The sequence below is a fragment of the Otolemur garnettii genome, unplaced genomic scaffold (genome assembly GCF_000181295.1).
Source record: "Otolemur garnettii isolate 467f Iridium unplaced genomic scaffold, OtoGar3 scaffold00028, whole genome shotgun sequence".
Classification (NCBI taxonomy): domain Eukaryota; kingdom Metazoa; phylum Chordata; class Mammalia; order Primates; family Galagidae; genus Otolemur; species Otolemur garnettii.
The window spans coordinates 1,303,341-1,328,796 of record NW_003852423.1 but is presented as its reverse complement, the minus strand read 5'-3'; the positions used below and the strand labels follow the sequence as shown (position 1 = coordinate 1,328,796).

Here is a 25,456-nt window from a genome sequence, read left to right as displayed (position 1 = left end):
ACCAGGTATGATGGGGACTAGGGGCATTTGTAAGACATCAGGTTGAATTTCTAACCTGTTCACCCCACTACTAACCAGGCAGCTAAAAAAATAAGAACTCTTCCATTTGAGACCAGTGAAAATGACAGTTTCTTCCCCTTTGTAAAAGGCAATATATCCTCCTCCTGCCGTAAGTCCCAGTTCACTAGTAAACACATAAAGTCATTTATGAGTTCTGTAAATTTGTTGAAAAGTCAAGGTTTTGCTGTTCTATGTGGTTTAATTTTCCCAGATGTATTTTGTACATTCATGTCGGAGTAGGGGGGAAGTGTTCGTCTTAGACCTCCCTCTGCTCTTTTCTGATCAAATTTCATTAAAAGTTATACTCTCCTAGTTGGCATTCCCAAAATGGACTGCCTGCTTCTGAAAAGAATAAGGTGAGCATTCATGCTTCCTGGTTATGCCTTGATTGACACATAGCTCTGTTTTGTTTTGTTTTTTTCCATTCATTTCCTGTTTAACACAGTTGGTGAATGCATAGCAAGGTTTACTGAACTACTTGTTAGTTTTCAATATGATTTCCTTTCGAGAAATATTTTTCCTTAAAATAACTTTTAATATGCAGCAGGTATGTGTATTCTAAACTATTTTTTTTTTCATTTCTACTACCAGCATTTGTTAGTGTACATCTGCCCAATCCTCAATTACCTGTCACCTCAAACATTCGCTTCTTGAATGAAGTGACAACATTTCCATCCTTCCGCCTGAGTAAGGGGCTGCTTCTCCTCTCTGCCACTTTCTGTTTTAACCTGGACCGCACCTTCAAGTTGGGCTCAGAGGCTGGGGATTGAGACAGAGAAAATAGATAAAAATTAAAAAATAGAGAGCCAATTGCTCCTGTGTTTTTTAAGAAAAAGTCTCACCCTTTTCTTGGTCCCTTCTCATTCTCAAATGAAAAACCCCAAGCATGTAAATAAGGCATTGACTTTAAATTAATTAAACAGACAAATATAGTAATTATTTTTATGGAATGTGTGAAGTGTTTCTCTACTTCTCTCATATGAAAGTGTAAAAGGGATAAAAATATAAATTTTCTAGTTATTTTTCTAGCAGAACTGGGATTGTTAATGGGAAGTTTAATCACTAATTATGTTTGGGTCAGATTAAGATTTATTATACTTCATGTTGGCCCTCTTAATTCTCTCAAGGGTGAAACTCAATAACCACCAAAACAGTAACTTTATGTGATTTTAGAGACTCTGACCTGACTTCTGGTAACAGAAGACACCTCTGTAGCACATAATTCATGTCTAATTCTAACTCCTGGAATGTTTCTTTGTTAGTAGTTTCTAACCTAAAACCCTGGGAAAACATACATGATATAATAACACCAAAGTGTCTAGAATCACTGTGAATAAAACTTTCTGTACATTCTGTACCCTATCAACCAGAAAGGAAACCTGGGCAATTCTTAGAATTAAAACTTCAGAGTCTGGCTGTATGTCCCAAAATATAATGGACATTATTCATATATATATATTACCATTTCTCTGGTTAAATTATTCTAAATAATGAAGCTCTATAGTTAGTTATAATTTATTCAATTTTTAAGTATCATGATTATACTTTAGAAGACTGGACACATTGGATTGAGTTATTGTAGTAGAAGTGGATGATGATGATGGCAGTGGTAGTGATGATGATGAAAGAAAAGGATATTTATGATGACAACTAATAATTATATAATATTTTTCTATGTTTCAATATTGATCTAAGTATTTTATCAATATTAACTTGTTTACCACAAAAATATCCATATGACTATTTATAGTTGGATTCTGTCAATGAGGAGGTCAAAATGCAGAAACATGGTAAGTAATTTGCCCAAGGTTACAGAGGTGAAAGAGGACAAAGCCAAGATTCACACCCAGGCGGTCAGCCAGCCGCCCTTATTTTTCTAAATACTGAAAATATTGCTCTGTCACCTTTCCTTATGTATGAATGTCATAAAAAGTACAGTTATTCCAAAGCACCACTAGTGACCTACAGCAGATACAATGTTATAAGGCAGCCAGGCTTTTTGACCAGTGGAAATACTTTCTTCGAAGGAATTTTTATTTTTGTCAGACTACAAAGGGTATCAAAAGTGGAACTTACAAACTTTCCCCTTTTTTTCACTGTCACACTTCAAACATCTATGGTTATTTTTCTCTTTATTCTTTTCTTTTGAAAATAGTAAAAAGGTAGAAATTCAGGAGTGTTGAGAGAGATCAGGGCTGAGAAAAAGAAGCTCAGAATTATAGAGACCTGAAATGTAGCTCTTGCTGGGCTTCCCATCTGAAGACAAACAAGGTAAATAACTTTGGGCAGGATGAAGCTTCTTCCCAGACCTCCCTAAAGGGGTAACCCCCTTAACCTTTAACATAAAAGTCTCAATCTCATTTATTAACATTCAAATCATCCAACATTAAAATGAGAAAATAGGACTGTATTAACTTAGATTGGTTTCCCATTATACATTTAAAAAGTCCTTTAAAAAATCAATCTTTGGGTCTGAAAAGCTATAGGTAATAAACATATTCATCTAAAACAGTGGGTCTCAATCTGTAGGTTGCGACCCCTTTTTAACAATGAAAATACATTGAGGCATTAGGAAGGCTGAGAACCACTGATCTAAAACCTGAAAAGGAAAAACGAGGAACCATCATTCCCTAGATGCTGATTATATTGATCTTTGGTACCCTTGCTTATAACCTAGGACAAAAATCACAGATTCTTGGGACTTAAATGTAGACATGACTTTACAATGAAACGTAATGGATTGAATGCTACAAATTGGTTGTCCAGAGAAAATAAATCAATTGACCAACCACTTCTAAAGGCTTCTAAAGGGATTGGGTAGACAAGAATGTAGATTTGGGTCTGCACAGCACCCCTTCCCAGCTCTGGAATTTTTAGCAAGATTCTAGTACTTTCTGAGACTGATTCTTCATGTGTAAGACATACAGTCTAATACTTCCTGACCTCACAGGTTGTGGCCACTCAGTTAGCACCCGAGAATAACTGTGAAGATGTGAGTGAATGTCAAAAGGAAGAAAGTGTTTGCAGAACTTAATATTATTGGTATTATTGCCGAAGGTCACAGAGCTAGGTATGGCCAAGCCAGGACTGAGTCCCCAAAATTTTGTTGATTCTTAGTCCTGGCCTCCTCCCTTTCCTAACACATGCATTGCACCAGCTGGGGCTAAGTGTCTGCAATCAAGACAAAAATGTGCTGACAGCTTGGAAAAACAGCATATGCCATTTAAACATTTTATATGAAACTTAGAATTTTCCAAGCTTTTCAGAAAGAAATGATTTTTTAGGTTAGCAGATATCTTTCACTCCTATGAGAATGGGCTGGATATACAGCTCTTAGTTTTTTTTTTTTTTTTTTCAATGGGCAACATAAAAAAGCAAATGTCAGAATGGGAATGAGAACTAGATTCTAGTCTTCAATCTTTCACACACAAAAATTAATAACTTTGAAGAACAGTCTTGCTGAACATCAGTTCATTCATACCCTTGTAGTGCCTGGAGTCAAACAGATGTGTGTTTAAATTCCTGCTCCACACATTAGCTGTTTGGCTTTATCTTTGAATAAAGATACTTTATATCTTTAAATCTCAATTCCTCATGTTAAAATGGGGATAGCTTTTTCTGGATTTTCTCCGTTTTCCCTACAGAAGATTCCATTTTCCTTTCAACACCATGGGGGCTGAAACCTGGAGCTGCAGGATTCCAGTCTTTTGCTGGTTGGATTTCATTTGGGCTCAACCCACTGGTAGGACAGGCTGGTGAGCAAAGGACTCAGCAGCCATAGCACCTGTACTCTGCTGTTACACTGTGCCATCACTGGCCACGGCACTGTGTCTTCCTGACTTCAGCTCCCTCTGGAAGTCCCTGCTCCTTAGGAATGACTTCCTATCTATTACCCTTCAGCCACAGCAGTGGGAATGGCTTCTCACTGTAGCTATTTTCTAGAAACTCTCATATCTCTGAGAAGTTCCTTTAACCCAGCTTACTTCATTGTAAACAGCTCCTTCATAAAAGCCTATGGCCCATGCTGCATAGGTCTGTCTCCTGCCAATACCTTGATTAATACAGTCCTATATATTTTGTCATTACAGTACAATCAAATGAAACAATACCTGGTACAGGATAAGCCAGTAGCTCTTAACTGGGAAAGGTTTTGCTCCCGGGGAGTGATGTCTGGAGACATTTTTGGCTGGCAGTATGGGAGGTGCTACTGGGATCTAGTGGGTAGAGCCAGAAAGATGGGCCAAATATCCTATCATGCACAGAACAGCCTCCCACAACAAAAAATTGTCTGAATGCACAGGTGAGAAACCCTGGAGTAAGCAGTCAGTGAATGGCAGTAGTTAATAACTATGCTACTCTGGGGTGGTTAAAGAAGATAATATCTGCTAGAGATTCTCAAAAAGGATTTAGGAGGGAAACAGAGGAAAGATTATTAGAAATTGGGGAGTACTATATGTAGTTTCAAAAATATTAAACTATTTTAATAAATTTTATACTCAAACATTGATTTTTTAAATATTTTTAATACTGTAATCCCAGCACTCTGGGAGCCCATGGCAGGCAGATCACCTGAACTCATAAGTTTGAGGCCAGCCCAAGCAAGAGCAAGACCCCATCTCTAAAAATAGCCAGGCATTGTGGTGGGCATCTGTAGTCCTAGCTACTTGGGAGTCTGAGGCAAGAGAACCACTTGAACCCAGAAGTCTGAGGTTGCTGTGAGCTATGATGCTACAGCACTCTACCAGAGGTGACAAAGTGAGAATGTCTCAAAAAATAATATGTTTAATACCATTAATATTTGTAAAGAAAGTAAAACTAGTCAACTTTTTTTGGTTGGTGGATATATACAAAAAGACATAATTCTCAATTGGAAAAGATTATATTTGAGATATCATGTGATTTTGTATCTATCAATTGAGGACTCAAGGTTTTTAAAACTAGGAGTCATTGCTATACTGTAAAGTGCAAAATAAATTTACATTCAGAAAATATACAACTTCATTGAGAAAAGAAGGAAAGAAACCTTTCCAATAGTTCTAGCAAAAGCATTTTTCCATATTTCAATACTGGTTTTGAGTCATTGGAGATACTATTGCCATCATAAGCATGAGGGATGGGATTACAGGTAACCATCACTTACTTCTCAAAAGGCTTTATAAAGTGATTCCTAATGTTTCAGAAGCCCACACTTCAAAGCTCAGCATGACATATAGCTGAGGAGTAGAATTAATGACCTAGAATGCTGACTCAGTTTGGAGTTAGAGTTAATTCTAAGTTTAATCCTCTGGTCTCCCCAAAGGCTAAAGATTTTCATGCCAGTGACTTACTAATGGGATGCAAATCCTCAGAGCCCAGAAAGAGAGCACTAGCTGGGGAAAAGTTCTGCCTGTGTATGAATATACTTCATGCCCAGTTGCACTAATTGCCTTTCCATTTTTACCCCATACCCATCCTTCTCTACATCTCAATTAATCATGGAAACAGAAAGCAAGCTTTTCAGAGCGTGTGGTTCATCTGAGATGAAGATCTTGCATAAAAAATTGATTATCATTTAAGTGGAAAAAAATCAATATTAAAATAAGCAGGACAGATTAAAACCTTTCCTTTTCTCCTTTAAAAGAAAAAAAAAAAACCTGAACTAAAGGAAATAGAAAACATTTGAAAAACACATCATATACTAAAGGTATTTCAAATCTTTATTCCCACACTGATCTCCACAGCACAGAACAAACAGATGGCAGTTTCTGACAATGAAAAATGGGAAAGGAATAGTAAAGTTAGGTAGCATAAAGAAAAGTTAAGAAATGAGGATACCAAGGCACAGTAAGTAACAAGGCCCACACTTGTCATTTCATTAAGAGATCAGACTGTGTACCCAAAGGTGTGGTGTCATTTCTGCATACATACACACACATGCAGACACACGAACTATCTTTTATAGAAGCACGCATATCTCTTACACAATAGACCAGATCAGATTCTAAAGCTAACTCTTTCAGGTACCTATTGTACCATGGGTGAATTATTTAATCATTTTAACATTGATAAAAGAACTGTGACAATGCCTACCATACCTCTTGGTGGAAGACTGAAGAGGTAGAATAAAACTCCTGACTCAACAAGCTATGTATTACAAAAAAAGTTGTTTGATAGACTGATGTTCAATAATGTTTCATGTCCATGTATACGACTAGGGAACTTAGGTAAAAATTTAAAAAAAATAAAAAACAAGCATAAAAAGGGGTGGCTACCATTGGTCTATTCCTTTCCTAAAGCAATTCTATCTAAAAACAAAAACAAACAATACTCTTTTTTGGGAATTTTTATTCAGTATATTTAAAATGCCTATTAACAAATGACTTAACATATTTTCCTTAGTGTTTTTATTTACCTGTTTATGAATTCTATTCTTTTTAGTTCTAGGCATTGAATATACCACCATCTACTAAGAGTTACTATTAACAATGTGCATTTTGTTCCTGTTCACTCTTAATCCTCAGTTATGAATATTTTTTACACCAATAACTTAAACAAAAATATTCAATACCACAAATCATGTTATACAAGGTTTTCAATTTTATTGGGTATGATCATAAGGGAAAAAAGGAAGATGTTTCCATGGAGCTAATATTATTTATGTTAATATTTTATCATCATATTTAATAGTATTCCTTAAGATGATCAATTATTAATCAGGATTGATTACTGGATTGATTAATGTTTCTTTATGCTAATGTATATTTGGGCTATTTCACAATTTAGGTTTAGTTGTATAACTTGTAAGTGAAGGTCAAGCCCTCCTAGCACCCTCATTGTCCGTTCTTCCCTGGGGTACTAGGTATCCGTCAGCTTCCCCATTCAGCCTCTACCTCTTTTGGGTTTCTCCTGCCATCTTCCACCCTCAGAACTCCCCAGGGAGATCCCATATTCCAGAGCTTTGTCACTTGGAACCAAACACTTGTAATCTATCTTCCATTCTCGCTCTGTCTCGTTTGTCTTTTATGAAGATTAGATTTTCCTGGCTAGTTTCTGCCTGAGTCACTCCACTCACTCAAGCTAGCACTGTGCAAATCCACCCTCTGTGTGAACTGTTCAATCAAAAAATAAGTACAATTATAAAAGACACTTTGGTGACACAGTAAATCCTTTAATGTAGTTGACAAAAAGACTTGGATTACTCTAGTGAAAAGTTTCATAATTAAACAAAGGCTATTTATTTTTAAAAGTAGCATTCAGCATTACATAATAAATCTAATACAATTCATGCCTTTTGGGCTTAGATGATATGGCTCTTTAATGTTATGAATCAGATATTATCCATTTAATATCAAGGATCAAAATTTCTAATTTAACCGTTTCTAATTATAACTATTTAATAATAGGTAAATTCATATATAAAGGTTATTAAGAAATCATTTTTAGGGGAATTTTAGGTTTAATAATTAACCATACCTATGGTTAACATATGAAAATAATTTCCTAAAGAAATTATAATACATTCATATTTGATTGAGAAATACTACTGCAAACATCTATATATTCCCTTATTACAAATTTGCCAATTATGTCTATTTAATAGAGAATTTTTTTTTCAAAAACCACATTGGTAATTGTTATGTTACTCAATTTACAGTGTGGTCTTCTGAAAAAGTGTTTATCTTATAACAATATTAATAGCTTTCTTCAAATTATTTAAGTCATATATGTTTGAGTTTTTTTTAAAGAACAAGAAAATTGTGTATACCCTGATAAAATTTTCTTTTGTGTTTTATTTATAAAAATATTTAAAATGAGAATATATTATATTTCTGATTATCTAATGTTTGTTCATTTAACAATATGAGTCCTTTCCTATTTCATTTCTTCTATTTTTCACTTAAAAATCTATTATGTCTTCTCCCAAGAAATCATATATTATTATTATTATTATTATTATTTTGGAGACAGAGTCTCACTTTGTCACCCTTGTTAGAGTGCCATGCTGTCATAGCTCACAGCAACCTCAAACTCCTGGGCTTAAGCAATTTTCTTGCCTCAACCTCCCAGTAGCTTGGACTACAGGTGGCCACCACAATGCCTGGCTATTTTTAGAGACAAAGTCTTGCTCTTGCTCAGGCTGGTCTTGAATCTGTGAGCTCAGGCAATCCACCTGTCACAGCCTCCCAAGTGCTGGGATTACAGACATGAGCCACTACACCCAGCCCCATATATTATTTTTAAAATCCATTATGTGGATATACAATATATTATTTATTCACATTTACATGTGAATACACAACAGTTCATTTAAGCACATGACAACGTTGGACACTTAGGGGGTCTACACAGTTTCACTTTGCAAGATAGCACGGTGACACACATGATTATCAGCATTTTTGTGAGCATTTCTTTCCATCAAGGGAAACAGGAATTTAATTCTTAGTTTCCTCACATACCAAAGTAACAAAAATGACGTCCTCTTTATAAATAGGGGAGAAATATACCAATAGCATTCATGGGAATGAGCTTTACCAACTCACTGAAAGCAGCTCGGGCAGCACGGGAAGACAATGCCAGCACGGGTCACAGAAACCTGGTCTAGAAGGGAAGGAGTGGCCATTCTTCCTGGTGTCCATGGATGCCTCATCTCCTAAGCTGCGTAGAGATCTATTAAGCTCTAAGGCCATCGCAGGGAATCTGCTTCCCTCAATTTAAGAGCAGTACCATATGCTGAATACTGTTTCTTCTTCCTCACTAGCATTTCTCAAGAGTACTTGGCACTCAGTAAAAGTTTATGGAGGGAATGAACAGCATTCAAATATATGCTACTCAATACTGTTTTTTTTTTTTTTTTAATATTAGGACAAACAGAAGATAAAATGACTTTCTACAATTTTTTGTGACATTTTAGGTACAAATATTTCCAGATAGGAAAAATTACATTAACATGATATAAAATATTTAATCACTTTTTATAGTTAATATTAAAACCTGCTATTTAGTTGGTTCCATTGTTCAATTAAATAGTAATATTAAGAACCAAAGCTGATATTTGATGTGAACTGAGAGTACGTGTACTCATGTTTCCACTGTTTATCCAGCACCTATCCAGTGCCTACTGTAAAGAAGAAACCCATCAGATATTTACCAAAAAAGGGAATCAATGAATGAAGAAAGGGGTGTGTTAAGTGCTGAGGGAACTGTCTCAGAGATAAAATAGGAAGCCCTTTTCTCCTAAGTACTCAAGGTCACAAGAATGAATAATTTTATCACTGTGCACGAGATATGAACAGAACCTTCTCTGAAGATGACAGAGGAATGGCCAATAAACACATGAAGAAATGCTCACTGTCCCCAATCATTAGAGAAATGCAAATCAAAACCACCTTGAATATCACCTAACCCCAATGAGAACAGCCCGCATCACAAAGTCCCAAAGCTGCAGATGCTGGCAAGGGTGTGGAGAAAAGAGAACACTTTTACATTGTTGGTGGGATTGCAAACTAATGCAGCCTCTATGGAAAGAATTATGGAGAATCCTCAAAGAACTAAACGTTGACCTTCCATTTGACTCTGCAATTCTATTACTAGATATCTACCCAAAGAAAAAAAATCATTTTACCATAAGGACATATACATATAATATTTATTGCAGCTCAATTTACATTCTCCAAGATGTGGAATCCACTCAAGTGCTCATCTACAAATGAATGGATTAACAAGTCCCATAGTTATAGCTCTGTGGTATATGCATATCTTGGAAACTACTTAGTCATTAAAAAAAAAGGAGACTTTACACCTTTTGTATTAACCTGGATGGAGATGGAGAACATTTTACTTAGTAAAGTATCATATGAATAGAAAAGCAAGTATCCAATGTACTCAATACTAATGCAAAACCAGAAGATGAACAAATACCCAGAGAAGAGAAAAACACAATTATACTCAAGTAGGGGGAAAGGGAGGAGAAGGAAGAAGGGAGGAGGGAAGGAGACTGGTGTACTTTCACCGAATGGGCACAATATAAGGGTACATGGCACACCCCGTGGGTGAGTGGCACAACTACAACTTGAACTTTACCTAAGAAACAAACAGTGTAACCTAATGGTCTGTACACTCACATTAATCTTAAAAAAAAAAAACTAAGTATAAATAGTCAACTGTGAACAATGCCATGTGACAGGTACACAGCAGAGCACTGGGGCTGGTAATTTGCCGTGAGGGGACATCCTCCAGGGCTAAGTGAGATGCTCACAGGAAAGGTGGGAGGAAAGTACAGCTCTGCAGAGGAAACAGTGAAGTCCAAAGGAGAGTGCCCGCAAATTCAAGAAATGGGGATTAAATACTCTGTGGGGGCAGGAAAACGAAACAGAAAATAGGCTTCAAAGATAAATATCAAGCAAAATTTAGCTAAATTGTAAGGTACTAACAGAGGCAATTCAACCTATATCTTTAAAATCCTCTTTTTCTGGCTCTTTCTTTTCAGCATGTAGACATCATCAAATCTTCTTTATTCAAATTAAAATAAGTCCCAAGTCATAGATCTTATTAGATATCGATGTTATTAGCTACTTCCTGTATTTGTACTTTACTTCATAATCAAGTTTTTTAAAAAAAGTAGTCTTGTACTTGTCACCCCCACTTCCTAACCTCAAAACACTGCAATATGGTTCCAGCACTCACTCCTTCAAAGGAGCTACCAGGCTGAAGACAATGTTCAGAACCCCAAATGTAATAATTGATTTTTGTGTCTTTCCCAGTTTTAGCCACTATACAGATTCACAGTGGTCTCAATAAACAGTATTATAAATGCTATTTGAATGAATAAATATATGCCTGCATATATCTGAGCATAAACTTACATCAAAAGGCTGGGTTACAAATATCATTGAGAAGAACTAGATGAACTTCAGTTGCTCTAATTTCCAAGAATTTCTTGATACTGAAAGCTATAGAAAGTAGTCTTAAATATTAGATGTGGAAGGCAGAAAGAATTTCACTGTTCTGGCCGACATCTCAAATACCAACTTTTAGAGTCAAGAAAATCCATATTCCTTTTAGCCTAGCATACATCCATATGCTAATTCCTTTATATATGCTTTGATTTTTCAAATATTTTATTTAACTTTATTTATTATTTTATTTATTTACAGATAATTTTCAAAAATCTATATAGCAACATTTTGAATCAGCAAATACTGTCTTTTCTATAAATCAACTAGCTTATGAATGTGTTTTTGTCTTCTTTGATCCCTTTTCTAAAATAATTTTATTCTTTACCTGAAGCCCAAAAGTTTAAAATAAAGTCACACTTCTAACTTTTTATTTTAAAATTTAAATAACATGTTACTCTGGGGGAATCTGAGTTTATAGAGATATTTATATTTTTTTTCTTAAAGAAAAGTCCTTTTGGTTCTAAAATTCCATACATATAAATAAAGATACAGAAATAATTGCTCCTTTCTGCTGTAGATCTTTCTGTAATAAACTAATTCCTACGTATGCATAAAAATTGTACCACATACTTTTTTAAGGCAGTTTTATTTACCTCTTCTAGGTATATCTTTTATATACTATTTTAAATAGAAGTACCATGAAAAGTGGCTCTCTTTATGGATATAAACCTTTTTAAAACATGCTATCTGCCTACATAGTTCATAAGAGTTACATGTATAAACGCTGGTGTGAAATGATTCCATGGGACAGTGGGAGCATTTGGTGGGAGAGATCTGTATTGAGTACAGCCCAGTTTTTGATAGTGACACAAACTGAACTCTTCCCAGAAAACCACCTTCTAAGTTATGACTGTATGATCAAGGAAAGCAATACTTATTCCCAATAATCCCCGGATATCACTGTGAATCTAAACTTTACTGTACTGTCTTGGCACTCAGCATGAACCTCACTTTGTTAAAATCCTAGAAGTCTTGAGTTGTTTCCCAGTCTTAATTCCACCACTGTGTGATATGAGTGAAATATTATTCAATGTTTCTGTGCCTCAATCTTCTTGTCTCCAAATATGAGTAATAAAGCACATTCCCCTGGCCTTAATGAAATGAGATATAATGAATGGAATAAACTGAAAACAATGAATACAGCAGATTGCTGTCTAATTTTAAATGTCATGTTCACATTTTTGGTTTTTCCTCTTTTATGTTTACCTGATGACTTTTAGTTAAATCCCATGAAACTGTAAAATCACCCTCTTGTTTGCCATTTCATTCCACAGTAATTAAAATAAGATAACACAAGAAGGACTACAACATCAACTTGATATTATGAAAAACCTTGTTTCCTTTGTTTTTGTAGGACTGATCCAATTATAGCCTTCCAACAGTAGGCACTCAATCTCTTTTGTCTGAAATATTATTGTAAATTAAATTCTTAAAAATTCTTCAGAAAGAGACTCCTCCAATTTTTTAGTATTTAAATTGATGTACACTAGCTTCTATTTTAATTCATATATTTACTTATTTACTGAAAGACTATTACACAGTATGATTTCTCTGAAAATGCTGCAGATACTATACTAAATGAGCTATAGATAGATATTGCCCTCAAGGATTCTCAACTGAGTAGTGAATTTAATTTTAATATAGAGATAAATGCGCAGAAATATGTCCCAGTATGTTTGAGCATATATATTTGGCATAAACAGTAAATTGAGTATTCAGGGTGGCCTGGTGGATGACAGGAGGGCACCAGGTAAAAGTTAACAGAGAGGAAGTATGTATCAACTACACATTTGAAGATGAGCATGAAATTTCAAGCAGATTATTTTAGGAAGAGCAAGGAGAATTTGGAAAACCAGTCATAAATGGCTTGTGTGGGTGTGAAAGAGAAATATTTGTTTGTGGAATTTCAATTTCTTCAATATTGCTAGGGCAAAGAGGTATGAGGTGATGGACTGGGAAGAGAGGAGAAAGCAGGTCGGGGAGAGAAGGAAGAGAGAGTTCGTGTTTGCTGTGGAAAAGCTTTAGCCTTGCACATAAAAGAGTAGTTTATCAAATGGTTCTTAAAGTGGGTAGGAAGATGAAATTTAAACTGTAGAAAGATTTAGGGTTGCCTTGACAGGGCTTTGAAGGAAGCAGAGAATGGCTTATAACTGGAATGGGGAATGAACTAAAACAGTAAGGGTGCTAAGAAAGAGGCAGTTTAAGAACAAACAGTAGTTACTATAAGATGAGAGAGAACTAGGAGCCTGGTTGTGGCTCCCAGATTTCTGGATTAGGTCACTACGTAGAAGGTAATTCCACTTTAATTTCTTTAAGGAATCACATTGCTCAGTTAATGGAAGTAGCTTTCTGGCCAATCTTGTCATGTACATATATGCTAAAATGCCCAATTACTGCTACTTAGAAATATTATCTCTTTCAATACAATGCCAAATTTTTTGGCACAACCACTGGTTTATATCTTCACAACTGCTCAGATATATTTGGGTACCATGGATGAGCAGTGCCCACAACCAAGGGTCAGCACTAATTTCTGGCTGATAGGAGTTGGTTCTTTCCTCAGTTTCAATACTGTTTTGTGTCCTGCTTTTTCCTATTTCAAAACCTCCAAGTCACTTGGGAAGTTATTACTATTTATTTTCTTTCACAAGTTTTGATTTTATAACCTTTCTGTAAACTTTATGGTTTTGGTGCATCAACTTTATGTATTGGTATATCAATCCTGCCTCAATGGAATTAATACCTGTTCTTATTATCTTTATCATAAATTTTCTTTAGAATATATATTTATAAGGAAACACTATGATCTATTTCAAACTGATGTTAAAGGTAAAAAATGTACTCTGAATTTATCAGGTGTCCCCAGAATCCTTTTCTAAAAAGACCTTGTAGACCTTTACTTACACATCTTCTATTTAGCTAATTTTCTTTAGATGATTGTCCAGATAAAGAAAATTTCAAATAAACTTCAAGTGAAATGGTAAAAAGGAGTAAGACAAAGCATACTATAGAGAACATTTTCCTAATGGAAACTCTAAGCACCTGGCAGGATGATGCCTCCGCAGCACAAAGATGTCCACACTCCACCTGTCAGAACTTGGGAACATGTCACATTATGTGCTACAGAAGAATCAAAATTATAGACAGGTTTAAAGTTGCCAATCTGCTAACTTAAAGATAAGGAGATTACCCTGGTTTAGCCAAGAGAACCCATGGTAATCACAGAAGAGAGAGGAAGAGGAGTGAATGTCAGAATGATGTAGTCCTGACTGGTCATTATTGGCTTTGAACCTAGAAGGGCCCACAGCCAGGGAATGCAGGTAGTCTCCAGAGTCTGGAAAAAGCAAGGAGATAGCTTTGCCATAGAGCCTCCAGAAATAAATAGTCTGACTGACATCTTGATTTTAGTCCATTTAGCATTTTAAATTGCTAACCTCCAGATCTGTAAGACAATAAATATGTTATTTTAGATTAGGCAATTAAGTTTCTATAATTTGTTATAGCAACATAAGAAAATAATACGACAGTCGGATAAATTCCAAGATCTGTGCTTGTATAGAAGTCTGAATATTCTGAAATACTTGTTCTGACTAGTTATTATGCTATATTTTTATCATACTATTTTTAGGTAATGGAGTAGGACATTAAAGAGCATTATTAATGTTATATGCCTATGACTTAGTAAAAATACCAGGACAATAATTTACTTAAAATTAAATTTACTACTTTATCAGATCTAATTTCCTATAAAAGGAATAGTTTTATTAATGTATTTATTTGCATAAAGATCCAAAAGTGAAAGAAAGGCAAAAATATATAATTTTTTTCTTCTAAATGTTACTGTGAAAGTTCCATACAGTATGTGTAAGGATCATTTATTTTAGCCCTAAAATACTAAGAATACATTACATAAATATGATAAGCAAGCAATTTCCAAAACTTGGGTGAGAACATTTTCTTCTTCTTTTTTTTTTTTAATTTACAGATTCCATTTGAGATATTAAGTTGCTAAGCCAAACATTAATACCACGATAGGCCTATTCTAAAAACAATTTCTATTTTTTTTTGTTCAATGTAAGTTGAACAGCAGGGGGAACCAGTTTAAACCTCTAATTGGTTTTAAAATTTAGTTAATTAAAATATTTTTGCTTTTATATATGACCTTTATAGTATAAGATACAATTCCACTCTCCTACAACTTAATTAGCTAAATATAAAATGTAACCTTCCATCTGGCAAATCAATTTAACAGACATAATTGTGCCCCACTATAACTCAGTAAGACACTGAGGAAAACCATTGAAATGCTATTTCCTTTTCTTCAGAAGAGAATTATGTACAATTTCAGCATGCTTTGCATTTCTAAAAGTTGAAGTCAACCGGGAGGTATCACTCTCCTTTACATGAGTTTCCCATGAGAAAATCAACAGCAAAGTATAAAGCTTGTGCTGTTATTCATGAAACACTCCATAATACTAACTTGGCTTTAACCAGAACATATTATTTGGCAGCTAAAACCTTTAATTAGAATTGTGGTTTGAACAGATTTTCACTGAATTTATGTTCTGTAGGGGCTCAAAGAACAACATTGTTTTTCTAACCAGTTTATTCTATTTCAGGTGGTTTAAATGTTGTACTTGAGATGGGTAGAAGAAATGGGAATGCTGCTCTGAATCTTATTTTGTTGGCTTTAATTACAATTCACCATTTCTTGCAGAGTACTGAGTGTCATAAAAGAAAAGGAGAAGAATGAGACACTCCTTTCAACAAAGCATTTGCTCTCTGTGGAAGGTTTACACTAGGCATTATGGAAGGGGAAAATACAGCTAAAAAGATGATTTTGCTTAAAAAAAAAGAACATGTAAGGGGGAGGTATGAATTTGGCGACTCTAGGCTAAACCTTTCTAAGATGTCCTATCACTATTTAAAATTAATAGATTTAGAAGTTGACCCTCCCATCTTCTACCACAAGACTTATTTTCTCCTCTTGATTTTTTCCATTCTGGTAATGCTTCTTCCTACTCACACAGTAGTTGGTCACAGCCACCCATCCCCCTAAATTTACATATGTTACATAAAAACACCGTGATCTCCATTATTGAGGACAGAAAAATAGAGCACAAATCCTGCATGAGTAAATTTCATTGTTATAGAAGGGCAGTGTTAGCCTGGGAATATAACTAGCAAGGACAAATTAAAGGAGCTGAATTCTAAAAGATCTGAATAACATGGCTTCAGGGGCTTCAAGGCAGAGAAGGGAGAGGACTGGAAAAATTTCTTACAAATTGTAGTGCTTAAGATGGGCTTTGGGTTAAATATGGTGGCTCATGCCTAGAATCATAGCACTCTGGGAGGCCCTGGTAGGTGGACTGCTAGAGCTCTGGAGTTCAAGACCAGACTGAGCAAGCACAAGACACTGCCTCCATTAAAAATAGAAAAACTAATCGCTTCTCGGCCTTTTGGCTAAGATCAAGTGTAAAACCGGAAAAACTAGCCAGGCATGGTGGCTCAGGATTAGTCCCAGATACTCAGAAGGCTGAGGATCTCTTGAGCCCAAGAGTTTGAGGTTGCTCTGAGCTATGATACCATAGTTCTCTACCCAGGGTGACAGAATGAAACTCTATTTAAAAAAAAAAAAAAGGCTTTGGAAGAAAGTAGGCCATTCAAATCTGAAGGCCCCACAGAGGAACGGCCCAAGGCATGTATGAAAACACACAAAATTCTAAACAGGGAAGTTAATAGGATCAGAGTTGCCCTTTCAAAGGATGAATGTTGTTTCATCCTCAGTCCAAGTGATTTCAGAGCTACCACATACTCCATCGAAATTTCTAGAATGGGCAAGACAAAGAGGCAAGTAAGTGCTCAAGTGAGATGTTCCCAGGGATTTACCTAAATTACTGGGGACACAGTATTTGATTCTGCTGTACTTGTTAAACTGCAAAGAAGGAAGCATGGGGCTGTGCTGGTTATCCTGGTTATTGTTTAGAGACAGCATTACTGTCCCATAGTCAGCCTGCAGAACCAAGAAACAAGACTGAAATTCATCCTTCTAAGAACAACATTTGAACACAATAAACCAATAACATCATCTGAGCACTTGGACACTAGGGAAACTCAGCTACATGAATCCCTCTGGATCTCCTCCATTTTTAACGAAACTGGTTTGTATTTCATTCTTGTTTCTTAAAAATTAAGGAATCCTGAAAAACACAATTCTTTTCAGACATTTGATTTTCCTTGGGTGATGTGATTTGGAACGTTTTTACTAAGGCTTGTGTCTCAACTCAGAGGGCAGACTTTCCTGGGACTGATTAGTGTACTCTGTCTTGGGCACTGAAGAGATTTCACTCTGACACTTCACATGTGTACTTGGTTCACCTCTATCTGTGCCATCCTGTAGGATTGGTACTTAACACATCTGGTTATTTAAATTTACATTTAAATGAATTCAAATTCATTAATAAGAATTAAGCTCCTAAATCACACTAGCCATATTTCAAGTGTTCAATTTCCAGTGGCCTACATGTAGCTTATGGCTACTGAATTCTGACAGAGCTGACATAGAACTTTTCCATCACCATAGAAAATTGTATTTGGCAGTACTGGTTCATATACTATTTTCAAAGAACCACATTCATACATCTATAGCACGTTAATAAGTTGTCTCTCCCTCTCAGAGTTTTTCCTCTTCTGTATTACTTACTTTAAGAGATACATGTAATAGGATGGGTGCAGTGGCTCATGACTGTAATCCCAGCACTCTGGGAAGCTGAAGTGGGTGGATTGTCTGAGATCACAGGTTCAAGGCCAGCCTGAGCAAGAGGGAGACCTTGTCTCTAAAAATAGCCATGCGTTGTGGCAGGCACCTGTAGTCCCAGCTACTCAACAAGTTGAGGCAAGACAACTGCTTGAGACCAAGAGTTTGAGGTTGCTGTGAGCTATGATGCTACAGCACTCTACCAAGGGCAACAAAGTAAGACTCTTGTCTCAAAAAAAAAAAAAAAAAAAAAAAAGGCTCAGCACCTGTGGCTCAAGCAGCTAAGGCACCAGCCACGTGCACCTGAACTGGCGGGTTCAAATCAAGCCCAGGCCTGCCAAACAACAATGACAATGGCTGTAACCAAAAAATAGCCGGGTGTTGTGGTGGCCACCTGTAGTCCCAGCTACTTAGGAGGTGGAGGCAAGAGAATTGCTTGAGCCCAAGAGTTGGGTGTCACACTCTACCCAGGGCGACAGCTTGAGGTTCTGTCTTGAAAAAAAAAAAAAGAATATATATATAAAATTCAAATAGATATTTCAGAATAAAGACACTGAAAGCTTAAAACTTAGATATTAACACCTCAATGTCTTCTCTCAGCTATATTCTTAGATGGTTTGGATCTTTGTTCAAAAATGCTTAAAATCTGAAAATATGAAATAGTAGTTCCTCAAAAAGTAAGGTGGTTCAACTGCTAAATTAATTATGGGCTAACCCACCAGGAACTTCTAGCATGTGCCTCCCTATGAAAACTGGGAGCTCCTTAATGTTAAAAATCCCTTTTTTACTTCTATTAGTTTCTTTAATACTCAGGACTAGGCCCAGAACTAAGTATGATTTGACAAATAAAGAATGAAAATCAAAGATGCTGCAAGTTCTCTCTTCATGGACACCTTTACCATAAAAATTGAGAAGCACCAAATAAAAACAACATTATGAAATCTGCTATATCTAATAGTTGACATAATACCCTGTATCACAAAAAATACCATGATATGCAGATATAGATAAGGGACGAGTCAGATTGAAGGTTTATAAAAAATGATCTTTGAATTTATCTTGTATGAGATAGGTAGAAAAGAATAGAAGAATTAATATAAATATTTAAACAAAATAGAAATAAGAAGTTAAAAAGCAAATAGCCCTATGAAAGGGGAGGTTAGTGGGCATAGAGAAAAGTCAGGCCACTTGATGAAAATCTGGCCTGTCACAATAAACAGTTATGGGGTGCTACTTTATATACTAAGAAGTTTCTTGTAAGCAGTTCCCTCCCAGATTTCTTTGCTATAAAGGATGCTTTCAACGTAACTAGGAGATGGGCTGAAAATTTAAGAAAATATAATCACAAATATTTCAACCTTTATTTTTTTCATCTTTTAGTTCATTGCGTTGAGATATGTTTGGGGAGCCGTACAAGTACGTGTTGGTGTGGAGTATTTCTTCTGTGTTTCCAGGCCTAGAGTTGTGAATATTATAAATTAGGAGGCATTTTTCAATCATCCTCATGATTATACAACAGATGGTTAAATCTTTAAAAGTCTTAATTATTACTTTTTGCCAATTTCTCATTCCAATTTATCTAGAATGTCCTGCCTGTTTAGCATTTTATGGTGACTGAAAAATAGGTCATTAGACTTTACTATAGTTAATAATTATGGTAAATTTGAAATACAATTATGCAAAAGCAGAGTCATTTGTTTCTTATATGTTCTTCAAATCATTAACTGTTTATCAAATTCTTTAAGAAACAGAATGATTTTATTCTCAAAATTATATACAATCTTAGGATCATTTGCACTATTTTCATTTAGCTCTAAGTCATATTAGTAATACAGTTAAGACCAGAACTTATCTCTTTTTGCTATTTCAGTTCTTTTATAATTACATCATGTGGTTACTGCTATAATTCCTACTACTAATGCCATGTGATTATTCTCAGCAATTCATCCTGGCAATATATACTGAGACTGCCATCTGTCAGGCACTGTGCTGGGAAATTTCATAAAGCATTTTTATTGTTTATAATAATCATAGAAGGCAATATTTCCCATACTTGACATTTGAAGAAACAGGCTTAGAGAAATTCTGTCATAGATGGAGGTCACACAGTAATCCAAAGAGCCAAACTAGAATCCTACACCTTATCTACCTCACTCCAAACCGTGGGGTTATTTTCCATCCTTTGTCATTCTATGCTACCTTATCTTTTTCACAATTGCTTCCTTTACAAGGAAATAATTTGAGTTAGATTTTCAAAGTCCTTACAAGGCTGATTAATTATCACACAATTCTCAATTAATGCTTGCTCTTAGTTTCAACTACTTACCATACAAATTGCATATAAAATCTGTAAAACCAGCTCCTCATTTATTGGACTGTGAAACTTAAATCACTTTTTTCATTGATTCTAATCTAACCATACTTAACTTTTACATCAAAGATTCTTAGGAACATTAACTTCTAGTATGCTTGTTATGATTTAAAAATGAAAAATTACTCGTTGTAAATTTGTATTCTTCTCTCTTTTTTTTTTTTTTTAGATATAGAGTCTCATTTGGTCACCCTTGGTAGAGTGCTGTGGCGTAACAGCTCACAGCAACCTCCAGCTCTTCGGCTTAGGCAATTCTCTTGCCTCAGCCTCCCAAGTAGGGGGGCTTACAGGCGCCCGCCACAACACCCAGCTATTTTTTTGTTGCAGGTTAGCCAGGGCTGGGTTTGAACCCACCACCCTCAGTATATGGGGCCAGTGCCTTACTCACTGAGCCACAGGCACCACCCAAATTTGTATTCTCTTTATGTCACAAGGAATCTCACTATTCTGAACTAATTAGTTCTTAGGCAAATACTATAGCAATTAATCAATTGTAACATTCACAATTACTTTGGACACCAATTTAAATAAAACAAATGTGCTACTAAACTATAAATATCACCTATTAGGCCTACAGAGATTTCACATATGTTTGTTTAAAAAATGAGCATGTTAGAATCAATGAAATATGGTTCTTTAAAATTGCTAACTTTTCACATTCTAACTCCATCAAAAAGCGTATGTTTAAAAAAAACTTATGTAGTAAAAATTTAAATCTATTTTAAAGTAAATCCTATTTTTTGAAGGAGCAGAAATTTCTCATTTTTGGAGGGCCAAAGATTGGTTTGATTTTCTTACTTTACCAAATCTACAAGGTTTGATATGAGAAAAGTATGACAAATACAGACAAAAAAGTCCGTGCAATTTCCAAGTCTTCCTTAACACACACTTTATAGGCTGGACCAACCCATTATTTTATCAAACTTATTTTCAAAGTAACAAAAAGCAATGGAGTGTTGATTTCCATTAAGGAGCAAAGACCGAGAAGACATATAAAAGAAGGTATAGAAAAAAAACATTACAGAGTCAATCACTGGACAAAAGAATTTAGTGTAAAATATAGCATTACTTTCAAATTGTGACTTTAAATTATTTTACTGTTTGCTCTGCCTCTCTGTTTTTAGCACATGAACATGTGAATCATGACCAAGCTAAGGAGAAAGGGAGTCAACCACTGATTACAATCTTAAAAAGAAAAGGCTATAATCATTAATTTATAAGAACAATATTGCTTAAATAGGAATCTTCACCCCTAAAAATTAAAAGTTGGGTTTTTTAAAATTTTATTTTTAATGTACTGTATGTTGAAAAGTCAATGGCTAATTTCTAGTTTCATCTCCAGCATATAAAGACCTTGGAAATCTTCATTCCCATTCCCATCACAGATAAAATGCTGAGCAAACTAAAAATCAAAATGGTTTTCTTAGATCCATCAGAGAACTAAGATCTTAGCACACAAGCTGCCACACCAAAATCTAGAGAAGGAGGAAAAGGCAGAAAATCACAGCAGAGTTCAGCTTACTGGAGGCAGAAGCTACTTGGAGCCAGTAACCAGTAGAAACATTGTAAATGGTAAGCTTGAGAGTTAAAAACTCAAGGGGCACAGTCTTAGGGAGACTCTACACATCCATGGGTTTACTTCCAGGAACCCAACCAGCTTCTCTAAGTAAAAATCAGAGAAAAATCTCCTCCTATTTAAGAGAAGGCAAGGAACAGGGCACAGGTGGGGGAGAAAAGTAGCCGTTCTGAAATATACCCAGGGGAAAAATAACCATTTTGAAATATATTCAGAGCATTCTTCATAACAAAAACCTGCCATCCAAGGGAAAATATTTTACAGATCTTATATGACCTCAGGGAAAGGACAAGTAGTCAATCCCAGACCCCCCCTAGCATTGTTGAGGGGAAAGAAAAAAAAAAGCTAAAAAATGATTCTGGTGGTCACAGGACACAGACTTGGGGTCACTAAAAAAAAAGTAATGATTTAATCATAAGGTCACAGAACTCCTCTCCTGCCTGGCACTTTACCACCACCAGAGCAACAAGGTACCACCTTAGGAAAAATGAAGAGCAATATAAGCCTAAAGCAGGCAGAGGAAAAAAAAATAAAATTACTGAGGAAATCAATAAAATTGAAGCCACGAAATCAATACAGAAAACCAAGAAAACCAAAAACTGGTCCTTAGAAAAAAAATCAACTGATCAGACAAAATTTATTAACATCAGAAGTAAAAGGGAAGTCATAACTATTGATCGTATGGAAGTTAAAAGGAGGAATATTATGAAACACTCTACGTTCACAAGTTTGAAAACAGATGAAACAGACCAATTCTTTGAAAAACATAAACTGCTAAAACACATATGAGGAGAAACAGGTAATCTGAACAGACACTTTCCTGATGAAAGAAAATGAATAAAAAATTAATACCTTCCCCAAATGAAAGCAGCCAGTGCAGATGGTTTCACTGATAAATTTAGCAAACATTTAAAGAAGAAATTATATTAATACTCTATAATCTCTTTCAAAAAAAAAAAAAGGAAGGAAGGAATACATCCTAAATCTATCTATGTGGCAGTATTGACACAGTACCAAAATCAGATAAAGACATTACAAAAATAGATACCCAGAGATCAATTTCTCTCATAGATTTAAAAGTCTTAAACAAAACATTAGCAAATTAAATCCAAAGACGTATGAATTGTATTACACAAAACAAGCAGGTGGAATTTGTTCCAGGTAGATGAGACTGCGTCATCATTTGAAAATTGGTTAGTATAATCCCTCACTTCAGCAGCTTTAAAAAAAAAAGATCACATCAATTGATGCAGAAAAAACATTTGACAAAATATAAAACTAATTCATGATGACTTTCAAAAAACTAGAAATATGGGGAACTCCTTAATTTACTGTAAAACACAGACATAAAATCTATAGCTAACATCACACTTAATGATGAGAACCAATATACCTTCTACCCTATCTAGCAAGGAGGTCTCCTCTTACCTCTGCTACTCAACATTAACAGAATTTCTGGGCTAATGCAATAGGACATGAAAATAACAAAAAAACTATGCAGACTGGGAATGAAGAAATGGTATGGCTTTTGTTCCCAGGTCACATTATTATCTATGTAAAAAATCCCAAAGAATCAAGAACAGCAACAAGTAAAACCTCCTGGAATTAATAAGTAATTATAGGCTGGGTGTGGTAGCTCACACCTATAATCCTAGCATTCTGGGAGGCTAAGGTGGGTGGATTGCTTGAGCTCAGGAGTTAAAGATCAGCTTGAGTATGAGCAAGACTCCATCTCTACTAAAAAACTGAAAAACTAGCCAGTCATCATGGCAGGCACCTGCAGTCCTAGCCACTTGAGAGGTTGAGGCAAGAGGATCATTTGAACTCAGGAGTTTGAAGTTGATGTGACCTGTCATGCCACACCCTCTAGCCTATAAGACAGAGTAAGACTCTGTCTCAAAATAAAATAAAATAAAATAAAGCAATTACACCAACTGTGTGCAAGTTAATATATAAAAATTAACTACTTTCCTATATACCCACAATGAACCATCAGAATTTGAAATGTAAAACACTTAAAAATTATTAATTCCCCCAACAAGCAGTGAAGTATAAACATAACAAGTGATGTAGGATCTATATGAGAAAAATTACAAAACTTTGATGACAGAAATCAAAGAAGATCTAAATAAAAGGAGAACTATTTAAGCTCATGAATAAAAAATCTCAATATCATTCAGATGAAAATTCTTCCCAACCTAATGTATAAATTCAATACAATCAAAGTAAGTTATTTGATGGACATCAACAAATAGACTCTAATTTGAGACAGAAAGGCAAGATTCAGAAGAGCCAACACTGAAGAGGAAGAGCTAGAAGACACGACCCTCGACTTTGGGAGTTACAGCAAAGCTTCAGTAACCAAGACAGTGTATGATTAGCAAAAGAACAGACAAATAGGCCAATGGAATGGAATAAAGCATTCAGAAATTAATCCACACAAATACAGTCAAGTAATCTTTCAAAAAGGAGATAAAGACAGTTTGATGTAGAAGAACTGATAGTCCATTTGATTAATTCCAGCTGACAAATTTGGACATACATATGCAAAGCCAATGAATTTTGACAAAGATTCACCTTACACCTTTAGCTAAAATTAACTCAAAATGGATTACAGGTCTAAATGTACAACTGTAAAACTTCTAGAAGACAACATAGGAGAAAATCTAGGTGACTTTGGGTTTAGCAATGAGTTTTTGGATAAAAAGGTAAAAGCATAATCCATGAAAAAAATATTAATTTTTTTTGAGACAATGGTATTAAAATTAGAACCTTCTTCTCTGAGAAAGACACTACTAAGAGATTTGAAAAGATAAACCACAGATTGAGGAAAAATATTTGTAAAACACATACCTAAGAAAGGACTTCTATTCAAAATACATGAAACGCTCTTAAAACTCAACAATAATAAACGCCCTAGTGAAAAATGTAGAAATTATCTAAATAGAACCCTTACCAAAGAAGAAACAGAGATGGCAAGTGAACTTATAAAAAGATGCTCAGCTTCACTTGTCATTAGAGGATTACAAATTAAGGCCACAATGAAGAACCATCACATGCCCATGAGAATGGCCAAAATCCAAAAAATTCAATCTGAAAATACCAAATCCTCCCAAGTATGTGGAGCAACAGGAATTCTGATACATTGCTGGTAAGCATGCAAAATGGGACAGCCACTTTGGAAGACAGCTTAACAGTTCCCACAAAACTAAACACAGCATTCCCATAAAATCCAGCTAACACCCTGGTAGGTATTTACCCAGTGAAGTTGAAAATATGTCCATACAAAGGCCTGCATACCAATGTTTACAGCAGCTTTATTCGTAAGCACCAAAATTTTGAAGCAACAACTATGTCCTTCACTAAGTAAATGGGTAAACAAATCGTGGCTCATCCATATAATGGAATTTTATTTAGTGACTAAGAAAAGGAAGCTTCAAGCCACAAAAAGATATGGAGGAATCTTAAATGCATGTTGCCAAATAAAAGCTGGTCTGAAAAGGCTATTTACTATATGGCATTCTGCAAAAGGCAAAACTATGGAGATAGTAAAAAAGTAGTGATTACCAGAGGTAGGTTGGGGAAGGGATGAATAAGTAGAGCATGCTTACGGGATTTTTAGGGTAGTGAAACTATTATGTACTATACTGTTGTGGTAGATTCATCACACAACATTATGCATTTTTTAAAACCCATAGAACTTTACAACACAAAGAATAAACCTTAACAAACTATGGATGTGCTACATTAATACTGAT

At 35.2% G+C, this 25,456-nt stretch overlaps 1 protein-coding gene across 24 annotated transcripts in view; it reads right to left on the bottom strand.

The window, feature by feature from the left end:
• HDAC9 (histone deacetylase 9) overlaps nt 1–25,456 on the bottom strand; it is a 906,973-nt gene that overhangs the window by 366,678 nt on the left and 514,839 nt on the right. For 12 of the 24 annotated variants that reach the window (XM_023512444.1, XM_023512445.1, XM_012804388.2 and 9 more), the window contains one exon: nt 688–819. The exons of the other annotated variants lie outside the window; for them this stretch is intronic. In XM_023512444.1, the coding sequence (XP_023368212.1) occupies nt 688–819 (132 nt within the window). The remainder of the gene's footprint in view (nt 1–687; nt 820–25,456) is intronic. 24 annotated transcript variants of the gene reach the window in all.